Source organism: Schistocerca piceifrons, chromosome 1 (assembly GCF_021461385.2).
Source record: "Schistocerca piceifrons isolate TAMUIC-IGC-003096 chromosome 1, iqSchPice1.1, whole genome shotgun sequence".
In the NCBI taxonomy this organism is placed as follows: Eukaryota; Metazoa; Arthropoda; class Insecta; order Orthoptera; family Acrididae; genus Schistocerca; species Schistocerca piceifrons.
The window spans coordinates 244,775,057-244,795,101 of record NC_060138.1 but is presented as its reverse complement, the minus strand read 5'-3'; the positions used below and the strand labels follow the sequence as shown (position 1 = coordinate 244,795,101).

Here is a 20,045-nt window from a genome sequence, read left to right as displayed (position 1 = left end):
GGAACGGGCAGTATAGACTGAGACACGACAGGTGATTCTTCATGTGGAATGCTATCTTCAAAAATTATGTCGCTGACATGGGCTGTGTGTTCGGAATATCTGGGAAAAAGGCCAAGGGTGATACACAAATGTATGTAGTCTAAAATGTCCTAGTACCCTGAAACTGGTTTCAGTTTGTCAGCAAAGTACAGAAAGCAAAAGTAACATCGATTCTGGAGAATGTAAATGTGGATACAACGCGAAATGAAAATCTGTCCACAATAAAATAACAATCTAGAGCAAACAATGAACAAGAAAATGTAACAATTGCACCGTTAACTAGTTACTTAGGAGTTTACATTAACAGAAAATACAACATAAGTAAACATCGATACAGTGTTGTAGTAACGTTACTTATACCACATATTACCTCATCCGGCTCTCATTCCGTTTGTAAACAAATACACTAAATGGGCTGTTGTTCAACTGTTTGCCAGGTGTGGCAACAGTGTTCCAGGTAGGGTTACTGATGGTAGACGATTTGGTGTGGACTCTCTGCCCTCTGGTAAATGTGTTGCACTTGCAACTTTGATGCGGGAAGTGGCAAGTTTTAATATGCAATATGGTGTTGCTTGAGAATGAAGTTGTAAGAAGCAAATATAAATGTTTTGTATGTAATTTGTTAGTATTGCTTTTGAAAGATTTTGTTCCCATATATTCGTTCCTTTGCAGTTTTTGACGGAGCTCACGCGAATGTTCCAGCGCGCGCGAAACAGTGGGGCTGTGGTTATGGTTATGAAGAGGTGTAAGTTTTCGGGTTCTAATTGGAAACCCGTAACATGTGAAGTTTTTTTATTATTATGTCGAGCAACTAGACTTTTCTCCTCCACTCATATCTCTCACGTGTCAAAATGTCGATGTTAGTATAAGCGTGTCTTTGTTAGTATTGTATCGCGTAGATTATTCCTCAAGGCTTCTTTTTCTTGTACTCTATGTTTGAATGATTTTTTTTAAGACCCCATCTCCACTTCTGTAGCCCGCTTTTTATTTTTTTTATCGCTCATGTATTTTCCACTTGCGTATAATAAACAAAGTTGTTTTCAAGAGGTTGCAGCTGAAGTTTAGTGGTAGGTTATAACAGTGTTGTTTCTTTTTACAACATTTCGGCGTAGTGTTTTTTCTTGTCTTGGAGAAGCACGAGTGTTCATGTATTTGCTTAGTGAGTAGCTATGTAACATAGAACATGGTTATGTGTTTACATATGTTTTCTTTCCACCTGACGTGTTTGTGACCAAGTGGCTGTAGTGGCCATATTTTTATCCTGTGTAGTTTTGTGCATATCACTTCTTTCCATTAGTGTTTAATTTTGTGTATTTTTGTTTCCATCGCATTACACACAAACAACAAGCACATCAGGAGCTACTTTGAGAAATTCATTGATGTTAGTTGATGTGTGCAATTATTTCCCATTTTTCGTTTGTGGCTAGTGTGTTATGTCATATCCCTCTGAAATCTGATCTGCAGCATTGTCTGAGGTATGTTCACGTTATGCCTCTTCCTTCATGTGGAAAACTAGATGCAGATAAGTACATGCACAAACATTGGTGGATAGTAGGGTACACATGTGTGCAGTCCTGTCCACACGTCACCTTATTGTTCAAGCTGTTGGCTGCACATCCACTTCTGTGCAAGGCAGTGTGTGCTGTGTGTATTGTGATGAAAGGTGACATGAAAATAAAAGAGATAGATGACTGTGTGAAAAACATATTTAAATAACAGTTTTATTATTCTTTGAGGTGTGCAAAGTGATACATTTTTCTTACAAATTTCAGATGAGTGACAACTGTAATCGAGACGGTGTAAGAAGATCCCTGATAGCTAGCAGCACTGTTGCCAACCTTCAACTGTGAAGCACAGTCTGCTGCAGGCTAGAAAGAGCCTTGTGCATAACTGTGACAACAATGTGATGTTGCCATAGAGTCATTTATAAAATCACATTATTGTGATTGGTTGAGGTAGGCATGCGAAGCTCTGCACCCAGCCCTCTGCAACTGTTTGGGATTCTCTTACACCGTCATGACTTTAGATTTATATGTATAACAGTATTATGAAAAGCATAGTTGCTGCTCACCATGCTGAATCTCAGATAGGCACAACAAAAAGGCTGTCAGAAAGTGAGCTGTCAGTCAAAAAGATCTTCGTTGGCAATTGGGGGTGGGGGTGGGGGGGAGCACATGAGTGCGTGTGCAAATGCAACTCGTGCACACTTCAGGTGTTGATGTGCGCACGTGTATATATTGTTATTTCTTCTGACAAACTCCTTGTTGGCTCAATGTAATTTATGCAGAGATAAGCCTGGCAATAACTCCTGATTATCTACCAAACTGTGGTTCATATATCAGTTTGAACAACTCATTTCATGTTTCAGAACAAAGTATTTATCTGATTATTCATAAATCAGTGATTTGCTTTATCAAGGTTCTTAGTGATTATGTGAATGTGTGTTGGCATTTGTAGCATAATATTTATTTTGCTGTGTACTCACAGTATTCACACAACTTGTTTTGAGATATTACAGATTAAATCCCTCATATTGGACAATTGCAGGAATGCCATAGAACTCAGAATCCATTCCAGCAATTGTTGTTTCCAGATTTGTATTTGCACCACAAATGTCCTTCATTCCGTTTACTAGTAGTTTGTTGAAGAGCTCCACCTGTGCAATCTTTTCCAGTTATTGTGTTAATAAGTCATTGGAGCCTGAACATTAACCTGCAACTTTCATTTTTTTTTCATGAATTTGTAGGATCGTCCTTGTTTTTTGCTACCCTAGGATTTATCAAATGACCCAGAAAAAGATGGCTGGATCAGATTAAGGAAGATCCAAAGAACAGAGTAGAAAAGTGGGAAACAATATCAAGACAGGAAGTATTCAAGATAGAGCAAAATGCAGGGAAATTGTTTGTAATCATCCTACCTGGCATGCTGGATGGATTTGAAGATGATGAATGTGCATGGGAAGAGCCTGATACTCATTAAGTGCACTTTAGCCAATCAGTCCCATACTTTGAACTCGGGACACCCCATCTCAAATTTTTGTCAAAATAATCTTCAGAGATGGATTTCCGTAGGCTGTCACTTTGTCTGTAGTTGGGTAGAAATTTCAGTGGACTTACTTTGGAGTCGGCAAACATAATTGCACATAAATATCCTGGTTGCAAAACAAAAACAGCTTACATAACAGAACACATAGGCACCACCTGATTATGAGTGCATAGCACCTGTTAAACAGCATGAGTGATTGTCACTAAAGATGGAAAGTAATGAGCTTCGGCGAGTGCTTCCCATTTCTGACAATGTAAGTATGCACAAATGTGCATGTGTATTTGCGCTGCTGGAAAAGTGGAGCCTATACACAGGCTGAACAGAGAATAAGGCATCTTGTTGTGGATGCATCCTAAAAGAAATGGAATTGTATCCCAATGTGTGTTTTCAGAATAAAACATTTAATACAACATTACAGAATGTGTACTAACATGCTTTATTCTTCTGGAAAGTGCCCATGGAATGATGTTTGTTTTCATCGATTATATTACTGTACTGCATATTCCAGGGCCCCATTTATATGCAGGCTAAGGACCCACATCAAAAAAATTTAATGTAAAAGAGTGTTTGTTTTAATATGGTGCTCTTGGCTCTCTTATCACCATAAAAGGCTTTGTGTGGCCTTATTTAGCTGAATTTTATAGTGGAGAGCTGACATGAACTAAGTTAACATTTATGTGTAATATCCCTTCCTCCTTTGCATTAAATTCTCAGAATCACTTGGTCAGATGTGTGACACTACAATTCCTGAATTGCCAAAACTTTTAAAAGAATGGTTAGGCTAATTGAGTTTTGGCAGTTCGAAGTGAGTTCAACTTCTCGAAAAGTCAACTTTGTCTGTAGGCCTACATCATTTCATTCGAGGTAGGAAGCCAGACGCTACCAGAGGCTCTGTGTGTGTGTGTGTGTGTGTGTGTGTGTGTGAGAGAGAGAGAGAGAGAGAGAGAGAGAGAGAGAGATCATGATTATCATTTTGTCACCAATGATGCACAAATTGCCGTCAAATATAAAGACTTACTGGCCGAACATTCTGAATTGGCTCTCCTGGGCAATAAAGCCACACGCACATTTCATTTCATTTTACTGACATGCGAGTGCAGATGCAGGTAACATCTAGTTTTATAATAAACTGTAAATACTGCATTATAGTCCTTTAATTTTAAAACTTCTGCAAAATACTATTTTTTGTGGGTTGATTACCATTAAATTACTCCTGATACTCTGCACCCCAGGTTGAGCTTTGAATGTGTAGATTTTAAATTTGGCCCCAATACATCCATTAACTGACTTGTTTCAATGCAGACTACTATGAGGATGTCAACATTGGTCATTGATTCTTGTAAGACCAACTCATTGTGAACAGTCATTGAACCTGGCATTTAATGATGTCTACAGTGGTGATTGTGATACTAATTCGTGTTTATTGCTTGCAATTCATCCTTCAGTATTAAATTACATATATGTAAAGAAATTATTTGTGATTTGGGTAAAACAGTGTTAGAAGATTTTGATTCAGAAGAAAGTAAAAGTTTATTTCAGCACTAAAACTAGCAAAATTATGAAAAAGATAGATTGTGCAGTGAAAAAGATGTGTTACCAATGGCATAGTTCAGCTGGTGTCTGTGTTTGGAATGTTTTTACTGTGTCAAATGGCTGTCAGTTTCTGTTATGTCTTACTGACGAGCCTTTAGGAATTGTTACTCCTGCCCTTACAGTGCACATGGACTGGGGTGCATGGTATCTGCTTCTTTCTTATACACCGCCATATGGAGGAGATGAATTACAGATGGGCACGACGACCACTGTATCTGGTTACTGAGGCCAGTGCCAGTGGCCATAGACAGTGGTCACGTGTGTGAGTTGTGTTTGTATGAATGTATGTGTTCTGCTGTAGAAGGTCTTTTGGCTGGAAGCTCATCTGTACAGCAGTCTTTTTGTTGTGCCTGTAGGTCATTCAGTGTCTCCTCTAAATGGTGAACAGGAATCTATGCTTTTCATAATATTGTCATTTTTCCAGCCCAGGTTTTCCATTGTTTAGTATTAAAACTGAGAAATACATCACTGTTGTTAGGATACTGGATTGACTTACGAGTGGGAGGAGATTTGAATCCCAGTCTAACTATTTTTCATTTGTACTTGCAGTAGTTTCCATAAACAGTTCAAGTGAATAACTCAATGGTTACTTAAATATGACGACTGCCTTCTTTTCCCTCCTTTTGATATGCGTTAGTGCTCTGTCCCCTTTCTTTTTGAGGATATCTGTCCATTCTAGCTACCAAAGAACTCCAGTATGTTTATGGAATAGTTAAGTGCAGCAAATTGTGTATTTAATGTAGGGTCATCTTGTATCCCAGATTTATTTTTGAGCCATGCAGCATAGAAGTAATATAAATGAATGTGACACTCTTGGTTGTTCAGTGCTTCATTCAAATCCTGTTTTTGAATTCCTCTTAATGAGGAGTCAGCTGGGATACAGTCCTGAGAGAAGAATGGTACATGGATGGACACAAGTGCAGATCACTTATAAACCACATCTGAGCAGCTGGAGTAAAAAATGATGATGATTATGATGATGATAATAGCCTTATTTAAGGTGTTAGCCAAGGATATGTATTCAATACTGAATGTATTACAACAAAAACATGTTGTGGAGAGTTGAATATTTTCCTTCTATTCTGATGTGTTGGTAGTGACTGTGAGGCTACTGTAAGTTATTCATTCATTTCCACAGTTCTGTACTTTCCAAAGTATTATGTGTACAAGTGTAACTAATGCAGGAATAGAACTGTAAACTTACCAGGTTTGCATTTTGCACTCTACAAAGGTGTTGCAAGTGCACTTTGGTCACACAGCACATGTCCAAGCAGTAGCCAAATTTGTTCCACATTTTATGTAACAACTTGAAGTTGGTCATCACAGCAGCATTGATGTGTTCTCTGAGCTGTTCCAGTGTTCTTGGCAGTGAGGTACATAAACATGGTTCTTAATGTACACCCAAAAGAAAAAGTCACAAGGTGTTGCGCCAGACAACCTGGGGGAGGGGTCAAGGGAACAATCATATGATTTTCATCACTATGCCCAATCCAGTGATCCAAGAGTTCATTGTTAAGGTAGGGACAAACATCAGTGCTCCAGTGGTAGGGTGCCCTGTCTTGTTGGAAGATGAAATTCTCAGAATCAGCAGTCAGTTGTGAAAACAAACACTACTGCAGTATATCAAGGTAAGAGGTACCTGTCACAGCCAATACAGCAAGCAACCCAAACAGCTTTGTCTTCGAAATTGCACAGAAAACAGTAACCTTTGGCAAATTTCATTTGTGCACCTTAGTTTCAAGAGAATTTCAGTGCCTCACACTTTGACATTGTGGTGATTAACTTTTTCATGTAAGTTGAGGGTTACTTTGTCACTGAATGTCAGCTTGGAGGCAAAATGTTAATCCTCAATTCCTTACTGCATAGTGAAGTGAAATTGATGATGTTGGGCATAATCTCCTCATTTTAATTGTTGCATGGGTTGGAGACGCTATGGTTTGAAATGAAACCACCATCATAAAATCTTCCCCATTCATTGTTTGCTGCCATTTGCCAAGTTCGTGGTTTGTGCGGAACATTGATTTTTTTGGACTATGTATGAAGCTTTACCTGACTAACTCCACATTTGCATCTGGCACACTTGATCAACTGGTACTTTTCTCTTTGCAGATACAATCAGTTCCCCTAAATTGTTGATACTAACCCACAATACTCTGTATACATAGTGGTTCTTTTCCATAATTACTTCTGAATGCTCGTTGCACTGTTATAACAGGTAAACATCTTCCAGCACAAAAACTCTTTTGTTACTTTGTCAGCATTTTGTCAATGCACTGCACCCTAATGGCAATAGTGGGCAGAATGCAGACTCAGCGAGTTTCCCATTCAATTCCTGCATTACTCACATTTATACATGTAATACATTGGAAAATATAGAAGTTTGAAAATGAGTGAATTATTTATAATGGCCCTGTACAGTGCATCAGTGAGAGAATATGTGGTTGAAAATATGGGACAGTGGACCATATAGATGCCTTTTAAGTACCTTGTATAGATGCCCTGTACAGATGCCTTTTGTACTGGGAAGTTCCATCGTAGTTGTTTACATCACTATGCTATGCTTCAGCGGAGCGTCTTTCATTATCTAATAAAGAGAGAGTACATACTTGATTGATGATGATGCAGTAATAAGTAGTGTATGAAATACAAGTCAGTAAATTGTTTATACCTAGTAATAGTAATTACTGTTGAACTAGCTTTTCTCAAAGTTTAAGCGTAAAATTTTCTGTTACTGACTGCAGCCGAATCCTGTAATATAAATTAACTCATCTCTACCTTACTAGCTTACATATCAACTGGTCTACTTGAACTCGCAGTTGAAATATCTGTCAATGTAGCTTATCTCCGATCACTTATATTCAGTGAAATTTAAGGCTTGTTGTATTGCAGTTCATGCACTAGGATTTGTTCTTCAATTGTTGTGCAATGAACTTGGACAACACAGTATTCTCAACCAAGAGTGTGCTAACACAGTTGTTGCTTTAGTCTTACAGTATTACTAAATATATTAACCCCGTACCATAAAACCCAAGTTCTCATTATTTTTTATTTTGACAGAAACTTAAAACCCTGGGTACGCTCAGGTGACTTGAGAACAGATCTTCAAGAAAAGTAAAACCCTACTTATATCCATTTCAGCACTGATAGTTAAGTAATTGGCCGCTAGGAAGGATCTGTTACTACGATTGTAGTCTAGCTGTCATGTTTTGATTGAGATGGTATCCACTAGATATTGTCTTTACTGTGTGCAGCTTTGGATACTCGACATCAAAACACATGCTTTCAAGTACACTCCTGCATTGTGTTTAGGCATAGTTGTCGAAAAAAGATGGCTGTAGTGATTATAAGTTTGACGGTGAATTTAGCAGCTGTGAAAGTGAACAAGAGTGTGATGTTACCTCATTAGAGACTGAAAGTGATGGCAGTTTGTCAGTTGAGTGACAAATGCTCGCCATTGGTATGATATAAATACATCCACTGTGCTCCAGCCAGCTCCTCAAAGGTTTATGTTCGCAGGAAACTGTTTTGAAATACATGATTAGACCTCAAAGCTACACAGAAACTAAAAAATGACTTCGAGTTTCAGAATATTTTAATCCAAGTGTAGTGCGAGAGTGTAGTCAGGATTTTATTATGAGTGATCTTTGAAATTTTGTAAGTCATTACTTTGAGCTTTATAAGCTGTCCTTATATGTCCCTATGTAAAGTCATTCATTGTTTGCTCCGTATTAGATACTGCCACCCCTTTTTTTTTTCTTCCTGCCATTTCTTAACATTATCTCAAGCTTTCACCTGTCTTTGATGTTGGTGTTCCTTCTCTTGGACATGCAGGCTACTGGGGAAAATTTCAAATATTATGAAAAAACACAAATGAAGGAAAAGATTCATTTATGTCCTTAATAACAAAACTTTAATCTTTTCAGATGATGGCCGCACGAAACCACATCCAGCAAAAGGAAAGAAACCTCTTCCAGAACCTACTGAATTTATGTGTCTAATGAGAGCAACTTTAAAGAACAAAAAAATCAGTACTGTTGTAAGTTACAAAACATATTTGCAGTTTGTTTTATAATAATCAATTTATTGTTTATTAGGGTGTACCTATGAAAAGTTTTGAGTGCTAAGTGCAAAATGACGTTGGCAAAGAGATTCGCATGTGGGATGTCCCAAGGTAAAGTGTGTGGTTATCTCTTTTTTTGCTATGATTGTATGCCAGATGAAGGGAAGAACATGAGTTCAGTGAAAAATCAGACAAAGATATTTGAAGGAGCATTTTGCACCAATTATTTTAATGTTATTCTATCTAAATAGTGCAAGTTTATAAAGATACATACCACTGATAGATCTAGACAGCATGAAGTTTCTCATATGCAACGAGTGGAGCAGCTGCGTGGAGAAATTTCACTTTATTCCAGTTTTTACCAGTATTACATGAAGCACTATTTAATTCTTCAGAGGAAGAAAGTGAAAATATAAGATATATTTATTCAAGATAGTAGGTTAGTTTCGCTCCTAGGATTTCCTTTTTGTGCAGTTTCCTTCATCAATTTGAGAACTATTCAGTATGGTTTGTATTAGCATCAGCACAGTTTTTAATTGTTATAAAGTTGCTATCATTTAAATGTCAAAAGTAATGGATTGAATGGCATTAAGCTCTTTCCCTTCTCACTTCCTCTTTGTCCATTGGTACGAAGTAAATTTTCATAAAGAACATCCTAGCTTGAGTTGGTGTATGAGAAGAGCACAGTACTAGGAACAAAGTGAACAGTTCTCATCAAAGAAATGGTTTACCTCCAGCATTGAGAGCCTTCATACTATAAAGGGACTTAAGCTGGCAATCAAACAAACGTGTAACACCAACTCACAATTGGCAAAATCTGTTACTCGATGCTCACCTGTTTGTCATTAGGACCAATCATCATCAGATCGTCGGTGAAATGTAGGGCATGAAATTCTGCCAGTGATGTGGATGACACAAATCATTGTTTCCATACTGAAGTATGATACTATCTAATTTTTTAGGCTACTGCTTCAGCAAAGCTCTTGAAATGTTTTTTGAAAACACATCAGAAATAGCTGCTGGATGCCCAGCACTCGAAGCAGCTTCAGAAAAGGAGGGAAGACTTATAGTAATTACGCAGAGTTGGCAGCTAACACTTTGACCACATTCATCTGGAAAAGCTTCCTTGTCATTTGGATGTTATATTGTACAGATTCCTATACTCGTACATAAGCCGTGAACTTTTAGAATTTCAGATATGGCAGCATGAATTTATATATTGCCTCATACTTGATGGACATACATCCGGTTGGGAGACAAGATGGTGCTCCTATGGAAAATATTACAAGGCTTCCCTCAGACAGTAGTACAATATTGTTTATCATATATTTCGCTGATACTGTAACTTCTCTACTCCCAACTGTTATTTCGCACAGGATAGCCATGTGGTCTGAGGTGCCTTGCCACATTTCACACAGCTCGCTATCTCATCCCCCCCCCCCCCATCCCCCACCCCCACTCCCAACAGCTTCCCCCCTCCCTGTCGGAGGTTTGGGTCCTCCCTTGTGTGTGTGTGTGTGTGTGTGTGTGTGTGTGTGTGTGTGTGTGTGTGTTGTTCTTAGTGTAAGTTAGAAGTTAGATTAAGTAGAGTGTAAGTCTAGGGACTGATGAACTCAGCAGTTTGGTCCCATAGGAACTTACCACCACTACCACTACCCAACTGTTACAACATGCCTCTATTCAGTTAATATGTCTGTGGGATACCTGCCATAGTCTACATTGTGCTGTCATAATACTGGCTGATAAAACTGGGCAAGGAATATCAGCTTGCAAATGCCAAGTAGCGACAGATCCTTACAAAAAATTAAAGCAGCTTGATTCATGGCTGAATTTGGAAGTCCACATGTTACCAGTAACCTTGACTGCATGATTCCTAGTACCAATCTTTGACTGTCAGCTGACATGGTAAATCCACATTAAGTATTTTCTTTAGAGAGTAGAACATGCAAGAAATGTTTATTGTGCACTGGCATGTATTTCATGGTGCAAGCCTCCCACCTCAGTGCTAATCCTGTATCATTCACTGCTGTGACACCAACTGAGTTACAGTGCAATCTTCCACCACAAAGGTTTATATTATTATTATTATTATTATTACTACTACTACTACTACTACTACTACTACTACTGTTACCACAGTGGTCTCAGGCTAGTGCTCACCAAATCAGACAAAATACAGTACTCCTGTGTTAGAATTTGTATGTGAGTGATAGCTTCACTACAGGTTAAATGCCTTATGGTGTACAAAGGAGGGCAGCTTGAATGCTCAATACATTTGACTCATGGGTAGTGTCACTGAGATATTGGAAAAGCAGAACCGACAGATGCATGAAGATAGGTGAAAGCTCATAAAGGGTTATTCCATGTCAGACTAACACGGGGCCAAACCACACCATCTCATATTTTCTTGAAATTTGGCATAGGTGTACTGTTAGTATAGACATAGAAAAATGTGAAATTTTGCCGGGCCAAGTCAATTCCTGAATTACATAGCTGTAAAATTATAAATGGGTCCAAAAACAGGGAATGGCAGGTTTTGGAGTTGCATTAGAAGCTTTTCTAATTGAGCTACAGACCATGGATCAATACCATTTTATAGTATTTTTCACACTCTTTCCTATGGTATACAACAAGATATGGTTAATATAAGAAAATTATTTTCAAAACAAATTTAAAATTTTAATTTTTTTTTTGAAAAGTACATGTTTTAACATTTCCAGATTTATGCTGTTGTAAATCACAGGCCAGAATATAAATTTGTGATGATAATTTCTTCATTAGTAAAAAAAAAATCCAATAATTCAACTGTGTACTTATGTTAATTGTTACAACTCAACTAATGATGATATTTTCAAACATAAACATTGTTATGATAAAGATTTAAGTAAATAGTCCACTGTAAAACTTACTATTAAGTAACAGGTTCTGTTTATCACTTTAAGTTTGAAAAAGCTTCATTCATTTGGTACACATCACTTCCAAGTAAAATATATGTTCTTCCAGTAGGATTCACAGGTTTTATTTTCACCAAAACAACCATTACTGATACTCACAGAATATAAGAATTTCTTGGATATGAAAAGTGCAGTGATGCATGTGCGTACTTTCAAATCTGCAGTGTGTGCCTCGGACTTTTGTATGTGTGTGCGAGATCAACCGTCATAGCCCGCTATGTGGTCAACTCTACTTAAGGCCAGCCAAGCAGTGCTCAGCCTGTTCTCTGTGTGCTTTGCTGTAGCTCTTTGTGTGCATGTTGGTTCCTGCTGAATGTCACTTAAACACTATGTTCAAGTTGTTAACACTTTCGTGGCATAAAGTTGTGTTCAGTCTACTGGTCATGTTGTGCTTGTACCTAATTACAACATGATTGGTGGCCAGTGGTGGTCCTGTTATCCGTGCATATTTATGTCTTGATTGGTCCTTCATTAATTCTCATGATGGCTAATAGTGTTAAGTAGGACATTTTACATCAGTTGATCAGAGATCAAGAATCATTCGCCACAGTGTTGCACCACCAAAGACACTGGGCAATCAAACTGTGGTACTTCAACCATTGCTTTCTGTTTTGTTTAGTCGGCATGCTCCTTGGCTGCTGTTTCGGCCTTTGCGGCCCCCATGGTTTATCTGTCTCCCTTTTCTACATACGATGAGTCTGTTGAGGAATAGGACACATACGAGAAAAGTGTGCGACAACACTGTCAAGCTTTTGGGACTACTGACAGTTAATGTTGGACCAAATGTGTGAACCTCTTTCAAAAATGTACTGTAAGTGCATCCATGTTATTGAATCCTGGGTTGAGTTTTACCACTGAAGGAAGCAACCACATCAGTCCTGTTGAACACGGGCAGCGAACGCCATCGGTTAAGTTGTCATTGTCATTTGTGTCCGATATGATAGTCATATGCTGATTAGATTGTGAGAGATGCTATTACACTTTTAATTCCAGATCTTGAGTGTGACCTCTAGTGTGAAAATCCATCCCTTTCTGAGGTTTTAGCTATAGCACAGTGAGCAGCGGATAACCAAATTGAGTCATGGTGTGCAGTATCAGCAGTCCAACCCTCTCCCCTACAACAAGCTTCATATAGTTCGCAGTGAGAAGACATGGGCTCGGTGGCCCGCACACGATCACAGCATCAAGGCGGCTGGTGTCGCAAAGTAAACTGGCCAGTGAACAGCAACATACGTGTTCCACACTCCTATACTGTCCTTATTGTTTCATTAACCATGAGCACCTAGTCTCCACAAAACACTAAGCTAAATGTCATAATTGCAACGAAAAAGGTCACATTGCTTCTATTTGTAATGCTAAAACTTAGCACAACGATCCTGATGTGGATATGGACAACATTGTATTGACTATTTCTGTTGTGTCAACCAAGTTTTTCATTGATGTTGTGGTTTTTCATAAAGTTCTACACATGCAAGTGGATACAGGAGCTGCAGTAATCTAGTTAAAGTCATAAATTTGTATGAGCTTGAGTTCCTCTTCGCGTCTCCCTGTGTCACGAAAGTTAGTAAATTACAATAAATAGTGTGTTCCTATTCTTGGCCAGTTCTCTGCCGCAGTGACAAACAAGTCAGTAGTCCAGTCATGTACATTTCTTGTAGATAACACATGTAAGGAGCATCTTTTGCATTAGTTGCTTTTTAGTTGTTTGGTTTCACCATTTCACATGAAGTGAATTTAGTGTCTGAAAATGTGCTGTGTACACAGTTATATGCATTATGTTCTGAGTTTTCCTCTTTGTTCTCTCCTGGATTGGAGTGTACCAACAGTTTTCAAGTGCACATTACCATGAAACCTGCTTGGCCTCGTCTTCTGGGCCCACGTGCTTCCAGTGGCAGTCAGGGAACAAGTGAAAGATGAGTTAGATCTCCTCGCGGAATCTGGCATTGTTAGACTTGTTGTATTAAGTGAACGGTCTACTCCCTTAATTATAGTAAAGAAACCATTGGGCTGGTTACACCTCTGTGCCAAGTTTCAAATGTCTCTGAATGCACACTCTATAGTGGATACATACCTGACATCGTGCATGGGCAAACATTTCAAAGTTATCAGGTGGTCAATATTTCTCAAAAGTTCACCTGTCGGACACCTATTTACAACTCCATTTAGATAGAGAGTCACGACGTATGTGGGTTGTCAATACCTTCTTCGTTCTTTACCATTACTTGCAGCTGTCTTTCAGAGTCGCAGTGCTACTGCTATTTTTCACTGGTTTTTGGGGCAACTTACATCGTCTGTGCTGGACTGTGCAAACTATTTGGATGATATTGTAGTTTCCGGTGCCTCCACTGAGGAGCATTTACAAAATCTCCATACTCGTTTTACTCTCGTCCAAGTGGCCAAGTTGAAGAGTAATTTAGAAAAATATCAATTTTTTTCAAGCTTTTATCATTCATCTTTTGAAGTTTCTTACGAGGGTCTCAAACCCCTGCATCAACATGTTTCTGCTATTATGTTACTTACACACCCTATGTCAGTCTAAGAATTTCAGGTTTTTGTAGGTAAAGTCACCTACCATCATAAATTTTTGTCTGGGACAGCGACAATTGCGAAGCCAATCGCTGCGCCAGGTGACTCATGTTCACTGGCTGCTGGCTTGCGAAACCACATTTTCCACACATAAGCCCACATTACAGTCTGGGACCTGCGTAGTAGTGTACCAGCAAGGTTTCCACTTGCTCCTAGTAACAGATGCTTCAAATTATTGGTTGCGGGTGGTACTGGCTCATAGATATCATGATGTCTCCTAGCAGCTTATTGTTTATGCCCAAAAAATGCTGACTCTTGCTTAAACTAGGCACACTCAGATAGAAAACTTTATCTGTTGTATATGCTGTGAAGATTTTTTTCTCTGTGGTACCAAATTCCTCCTGATCACTAATCACAAACCATTGGTTTCCTCATTCAGTCCTTCTGCATTGTTACCAGGTGAAGTGGCACATAACATTCAGTGTTGGACTGTTTTGTTTTTCTGTTACAACTATGAGATTCATTTCTGTTCTACGAGTCAACATGCAAATACTGATGCTTTGTCTTGTCTGCCGGCCATTCTGGACCCAGGATTTGATCAGGAGAAATTGCTTTTTACCCACAGTGATGTCTCTGTGCAGAAGACAATTGATGGTTTTCCTGTAACTAGTGCACAGGTCTTGAAGGTTGTAACTTCAGACTCCGTTTTATGGGAGGTCATAACGTTTGTACAACATGGTTAGCTGGATTTACCAATTCCTTATGCGCCCAACACCCTCAATAATTATTGGATCTTTCGAAATGGTGTTCTGCTTTTAGCCATGTATCACATGGCCCCCCAGTGCTTCATTCAGGGGCATGCAGATCATTGGGGTGATCATGCATAATATAGCACTGGGCCCATCGACATGTGATTTGGCACAGCTTGAACGGTGAAATTACCCATCTGGTTGCCTCCTGTTCGCAGTATGTGATGCTTTAAACTGCTCCCTGTGTATCATTGTCTCTTTGACTGATGCTGTCACATCCGTGAGATCATATGCATATGGATTTAGCTGGCCCTTTTCTCAACACTTAATGGCAATTGGTGATTGATGCATATTCTAAATTCCTCTGTCATTTGCGCAGCCTTGCCCAAAATTTTATCATTTGAAGGCTTACCCATGACATTAGTGTCAGACGATTGTCCACAGTTTTCATTGCAAGGTTTTGCAGCATTTTGTGATTCCCGCCACATTCTTGGGCCGCAGTTCCATCCATTCTCAGTCTCATGGTGAGGTGGAAGCCTAGTTTGAACGTTCAAAACTGAGATGAAACAGTATGCTGTCCACACTTTGTCTGACATTGCCTTAGCTTGATTTCTCTCCTTGTACCGTTTCAAGCCATTCGGCGAGAAGAGCTACTCCATGCATGCCAGCTGAGGACACTGGTACACTTCCTACGTCCTCCATTTGGATGTCAACCTGTGCAGCCGCTGCACCTCTTCCAGCCAAGTGTGGCTGTTTGGTCACGTGGTTTCGGATGTCGCCAAATGTGGATTTCACCTGTCATCACCACCTGCCTGGGGCGGTGCCCTCTGACATCCACACGGACGATCTCTGCTTGAGTCGCTGGGCCCATGATGTGTGTGCGCCCGAAGCACTTCAGACTGTACGCTCCCATTGCACCACGCCATCTTAGCCAGAGTCCAGCATACAAAAAGGACAAGAATCCGTGATCTATCTAAGAGGGGAGGAATGCAGTGACACATGCACATACTTTTACAAGGCCATGTGTGTGTGGCAGTGCTGTGTTGGCCCCGGGGAAGGTGCCACAAAAAGGAGGATATATATGGCCCAGCTGGATGAAGAAAAGTTATTTTTACTTCAGCAAGTTCTTCATTTTTGTGTTGTAAGACATACCCAAGCCACAAGTTTGCTTGATAGAGAACAGTGATGTAGCCTGATATGTCCACTAATTTTAGTTCATCAGGTGATTTTGACACTCCCCTTTTACAAACTTCTGAATTCAAAGAAAAGTTTATCACCAATATTGTTGATCTAGTTTTCAGAGTAAATGCATGGTATTGATGCATTCTTTGGATAGTCAGTTCTTGTTCAAAGCAGTTTTTCGAGAAACATTTGGATTCAATGTCTTGAGCTGAATATGCAACGTCTACATTGGTAATGTTTTCTGCTGCCCATTAAAAAAGTTGCAGTGGGGTTTGTATTTGGGTTTCATAGGGACTTTGCAAACTGGCATAAGCTGCCAGTCTCTTGACAGGTCCTCCAACACCGTCACAAGTCCCTTCTCCATGTGCTATGGCAAGAAAGTGCCTCTGTGCTTCCACTAATGGAAACAGAGTTCAAGAAGGATTTTTTGTTTTTGTGTTGGGCAGCAGGCCCACCTACATAATAGTAAAACTTTTTTGGAAGGTTTTAAATTTTGGTTGTCAGAAAAGTTGAGTTTTTTAACAAGTATATACAGCAACTGTTGTTGCGCTCTAGTGAATTAGAAACAATTACATAACTAAGATGTTCAACTTTGTTTTCCTGTTTGAAATATATAACAAAGGGATGGGTTGTGACCTGTTGGTTTGTGGTAACTCTGAGCTTCATCTTGTAGAAATATGTTGTGATTTTCAGAAAAATCACATGTGGCAATGAATTCTGACTCTTTCAGATTTTCGTTTGTGCAGATAAGAAAATGTCTGTGCTGCTTGACCATGTAGTCATGCTGAACCAAAGAGGACAACTTGCTGCAGAGTAAATCAGTAAACTCTTCTGAATCTTTTTCCAAAGTCTCTAGATTACAATGGTCAAGTGAAACCTACTGATGAAATTGTACTTTTTCAGTTGGATTTTTAGCATAGGATTCTTCCAAAATTTTGTGCATCTCAGTTCCGCCTGAACAAATAGCACACTTCCCCTTGTTGCAATCAACAGACAATGGGTTACAAAGCACTTTTACAAGGCATTGCTAGTGATTTTTAGTTTTACATTTTTTTACAGTTCTAAATGTAGTATTTCCTGTCCTCAGTTTTCATATTTTGCTGATTTGTCCAGTTTGGCCAGCTAACGTACAATGTGTAGATCTCAATTCAGCAAATTTAGAGAATCCACTTTGTATGCCCAAAACATGTCTTTTAAAATTTTTATGTTCTTATTTAAGCATATGTAATACAAGTCTTTTCAAGATCTTTTATTTACTTCAGTCTGATGCAGTAACTGTCTCATATTCTTTAATACCTGGCATGGCTCTACCAACTACATTATATTCATAAAATGAATTTACATTTTCCAGTGCCTATATTGGCAAGCTTTATCCTGGTTTTAAATTTGGACCTTCCAAAAAGCCTTTCTCTTTAACAATTCTTTTTGACTGCCTAGCCATGTAGTTCGGTGCATTGAATTCACGCATTATGTTTCTAATGCTCCAATTATTTGGCGAACATGTTCCCAGAAGCATTAGCCTTTTCATTCTACTCATACATCTGGAAAACTTATTTTTCAGATTTTTTACAATTTCACATTTCTCAACATCATTGTTGCTTTCTGATGACAAACTTTCAGCAGAAGCAGAAAACAGTTAGTTTCATAGATGCGGAAATTTTTCTTACTTTCGATGTACAGTATTATATTTTGTTTTTCTCTTAGCAGTGGGAGACTTGCCCAACTTTTCAAGAGATATATTAAGTGACTGTACAACCTCTGAAGTTCTGTATCAGTGTGCAGTAATGTTTCTGAGTAAGAATGCTCATCTTCAACATTTTTGTCACTTAGCGACTGTACATTTTTGAACACAGTAATTTTCTTCCTACATTTATCATGGATTTTTGAATTGCAGTTACAATTCAGGCATGCATTATGTGATATTTCTGAGCTTTCTTCTGTCTCTAACAAAGTGATTTTTTCTGTAATGCATTGCAACACTGTATTCTCAATGTCTGCTCCCATCTTGATGGACACTGTGTTCATTTTCTATCTTGGGGGGGGGGGGGGGGGAAGGGATGGGGGAGGAGGGGAGGGACACTCAAACACAGTTAATGTTGAAGTAGAAAATCACTTTTTAAAAATTAGCCATAACTTTTACATTTTCATGATTGATTTTAAGTCACTTTTTATCTCACACACACACACACACACACACACACACACACACACACACACACACACACACACCAGGACACTCGACTGTGACAGTGAGTATTGTTGTAACAATTGGCATGAGTACCGAATCTCGGTCGGGCACACAGTTTTAATCTGCCAGGAAGTTTCATATCAGCGCACACTTCGCTGCAGAGTGAAAATCTCATTCTGGAAACATCCCCCAGGCTGTGGCTAAGCCATGTTTCCGCAATATCCTTTCTTTCAGGAGTGCTAGTTCTGCAAGGTTCGCGGGAGAGCTTCTGTAAAGTTTGGAAGGTAGGAGACGAGATACTGGCAGAAGTAAAACTGTGAGACCGGGCGTGAGTCGTGCTTCGGTAGCTCAGATGGTAGAGCACTTGCCCGCGAAAGGCAAAGGTCCCGAGTTCGAATCTCGGTCGGGCACACAGTTTTAATCTGCCAGGAAGTTTCATATCAGCGCACACTCCGCTGCAGAGTGAAAATTTCATTCTGGAAACATAGTTAAATGCTGTAAAATGTTATCTATCCCAAGTCTGTAGGTCCAGTTGTTCTAAAAACTACCACTCCCTGTTCTTTCTCCCATGTATGATAACTTCACAGCTCTGTAACTCAGAAATGAAGAGTCGACATAGATCAGTAAAATTTCATATTTTGCTAAGTGTATACCAACAGTACACCGGTGCCAAATTTTAAGAAAATCTGAGGCAGTGAAGTAAAAAATGGTCTTTTTCTGTGTTGATCTGACATGGAATGACCCTAAATGAAGATACCCCTCCCCCACTCTTGTAGGAATAGCAAAAAGAGATTTAGGCTAATTACAGCATGCACAGTAGTGATTGATCACTTTCGTCATGCTTCATACGGGAATGGAATAGGAAAAGGTACTGGGAAGATGTACACTCAGTGATTTGCAGGGTATGGGTATATATGCAGAATTCTCCTCTAATTAGGCTTCTAGGAAGCTGAAGGGACAGAAACATAAAATTATGTGGACAGTGGTTCCTAAGATCAAGGGACTTCTTTGGATCTGAGAATGTCATATTAATCATAAAAGTACATCTACTGATCTTAGAAATGCTGTAGAAGAAAATTGAGTTACCTCAGTGGTAAAGTCTAAAACTGTGCTAAGGAGCAAATGTTGCTAAATGAAACAGTAAAGATGGCTTTCTTGGCTCACAGTGGGAGAAATGTATTAACAGTTCTGGCCAATACTTTTGAAATAATAAACAGTTAACTTACTTTTTCTGTTTGCTTGCTTTCATTTGACTGCCCTTATATATTCAATTTTGGCATTGCCTTTTGTGGACAAAATAGGAGTTTCCCTGCTGTTCACAAACATTCAGCTGGAAAAAAATGTTGGCTCTCATGCAAAGTTACCTGTGGATACATTGCTACAGGAACTGTAAGTCATAAGCAGTTCGTTTGAAAATACTGGACTCAAACTGTGATCACGATGCTTTCTTTGTGAATGGGAAAGAAATTCCCAAATTGCTTGATATGTCTGCCAGTTTTTAATTGAGTTTATTAACATAATGTCTCATAAACTACATGTTACAATTTACTCTTAATTTGAAATACTTTGTTACTTTGATTTGCTAACATTAGTGGCCAGATTTGTCTACTTCGCTGATAATGTGATGATGAAATATGCAAGTTTTGCCAGATGTTGTCTGCTTTGGACAATCATCTCTTACCTGCTTGCAATAGTAATCTGAGAGATCA

The 20,045-nt window shown here is 39.0% G+C and overlaps 1 protein-coding gene across 1 annotated transcript in view; it reads left to right on the top strand.

Annotated features, from left to right (window-relative positions):
* The first annotated feature begins 485 nt into the window (after positions 1–485).
* The window catches only part of LOC124796147 (signal recognition particle 14 kDa protein), a 43,177-nt gene continuing 23,617 nt past the window's right edge, over positions 486–20,045 (top strand). The window contains exons 1-3 of the mRNA XM_047260242.1: positions 486–625; positions 712–784; positions 8,601–8,713. Of these exons, the coding sequence (XP_047116198.1) occupies positions 602–625; positions 712–784; positions 8,601–8,713 (210 nt within the window). The 5' untranslated portion in view covers positions 486–601. The remainder of the gene's footprint in view (positions 626–711; positions 785–8,600; positions 8,714–20,045) is intronic.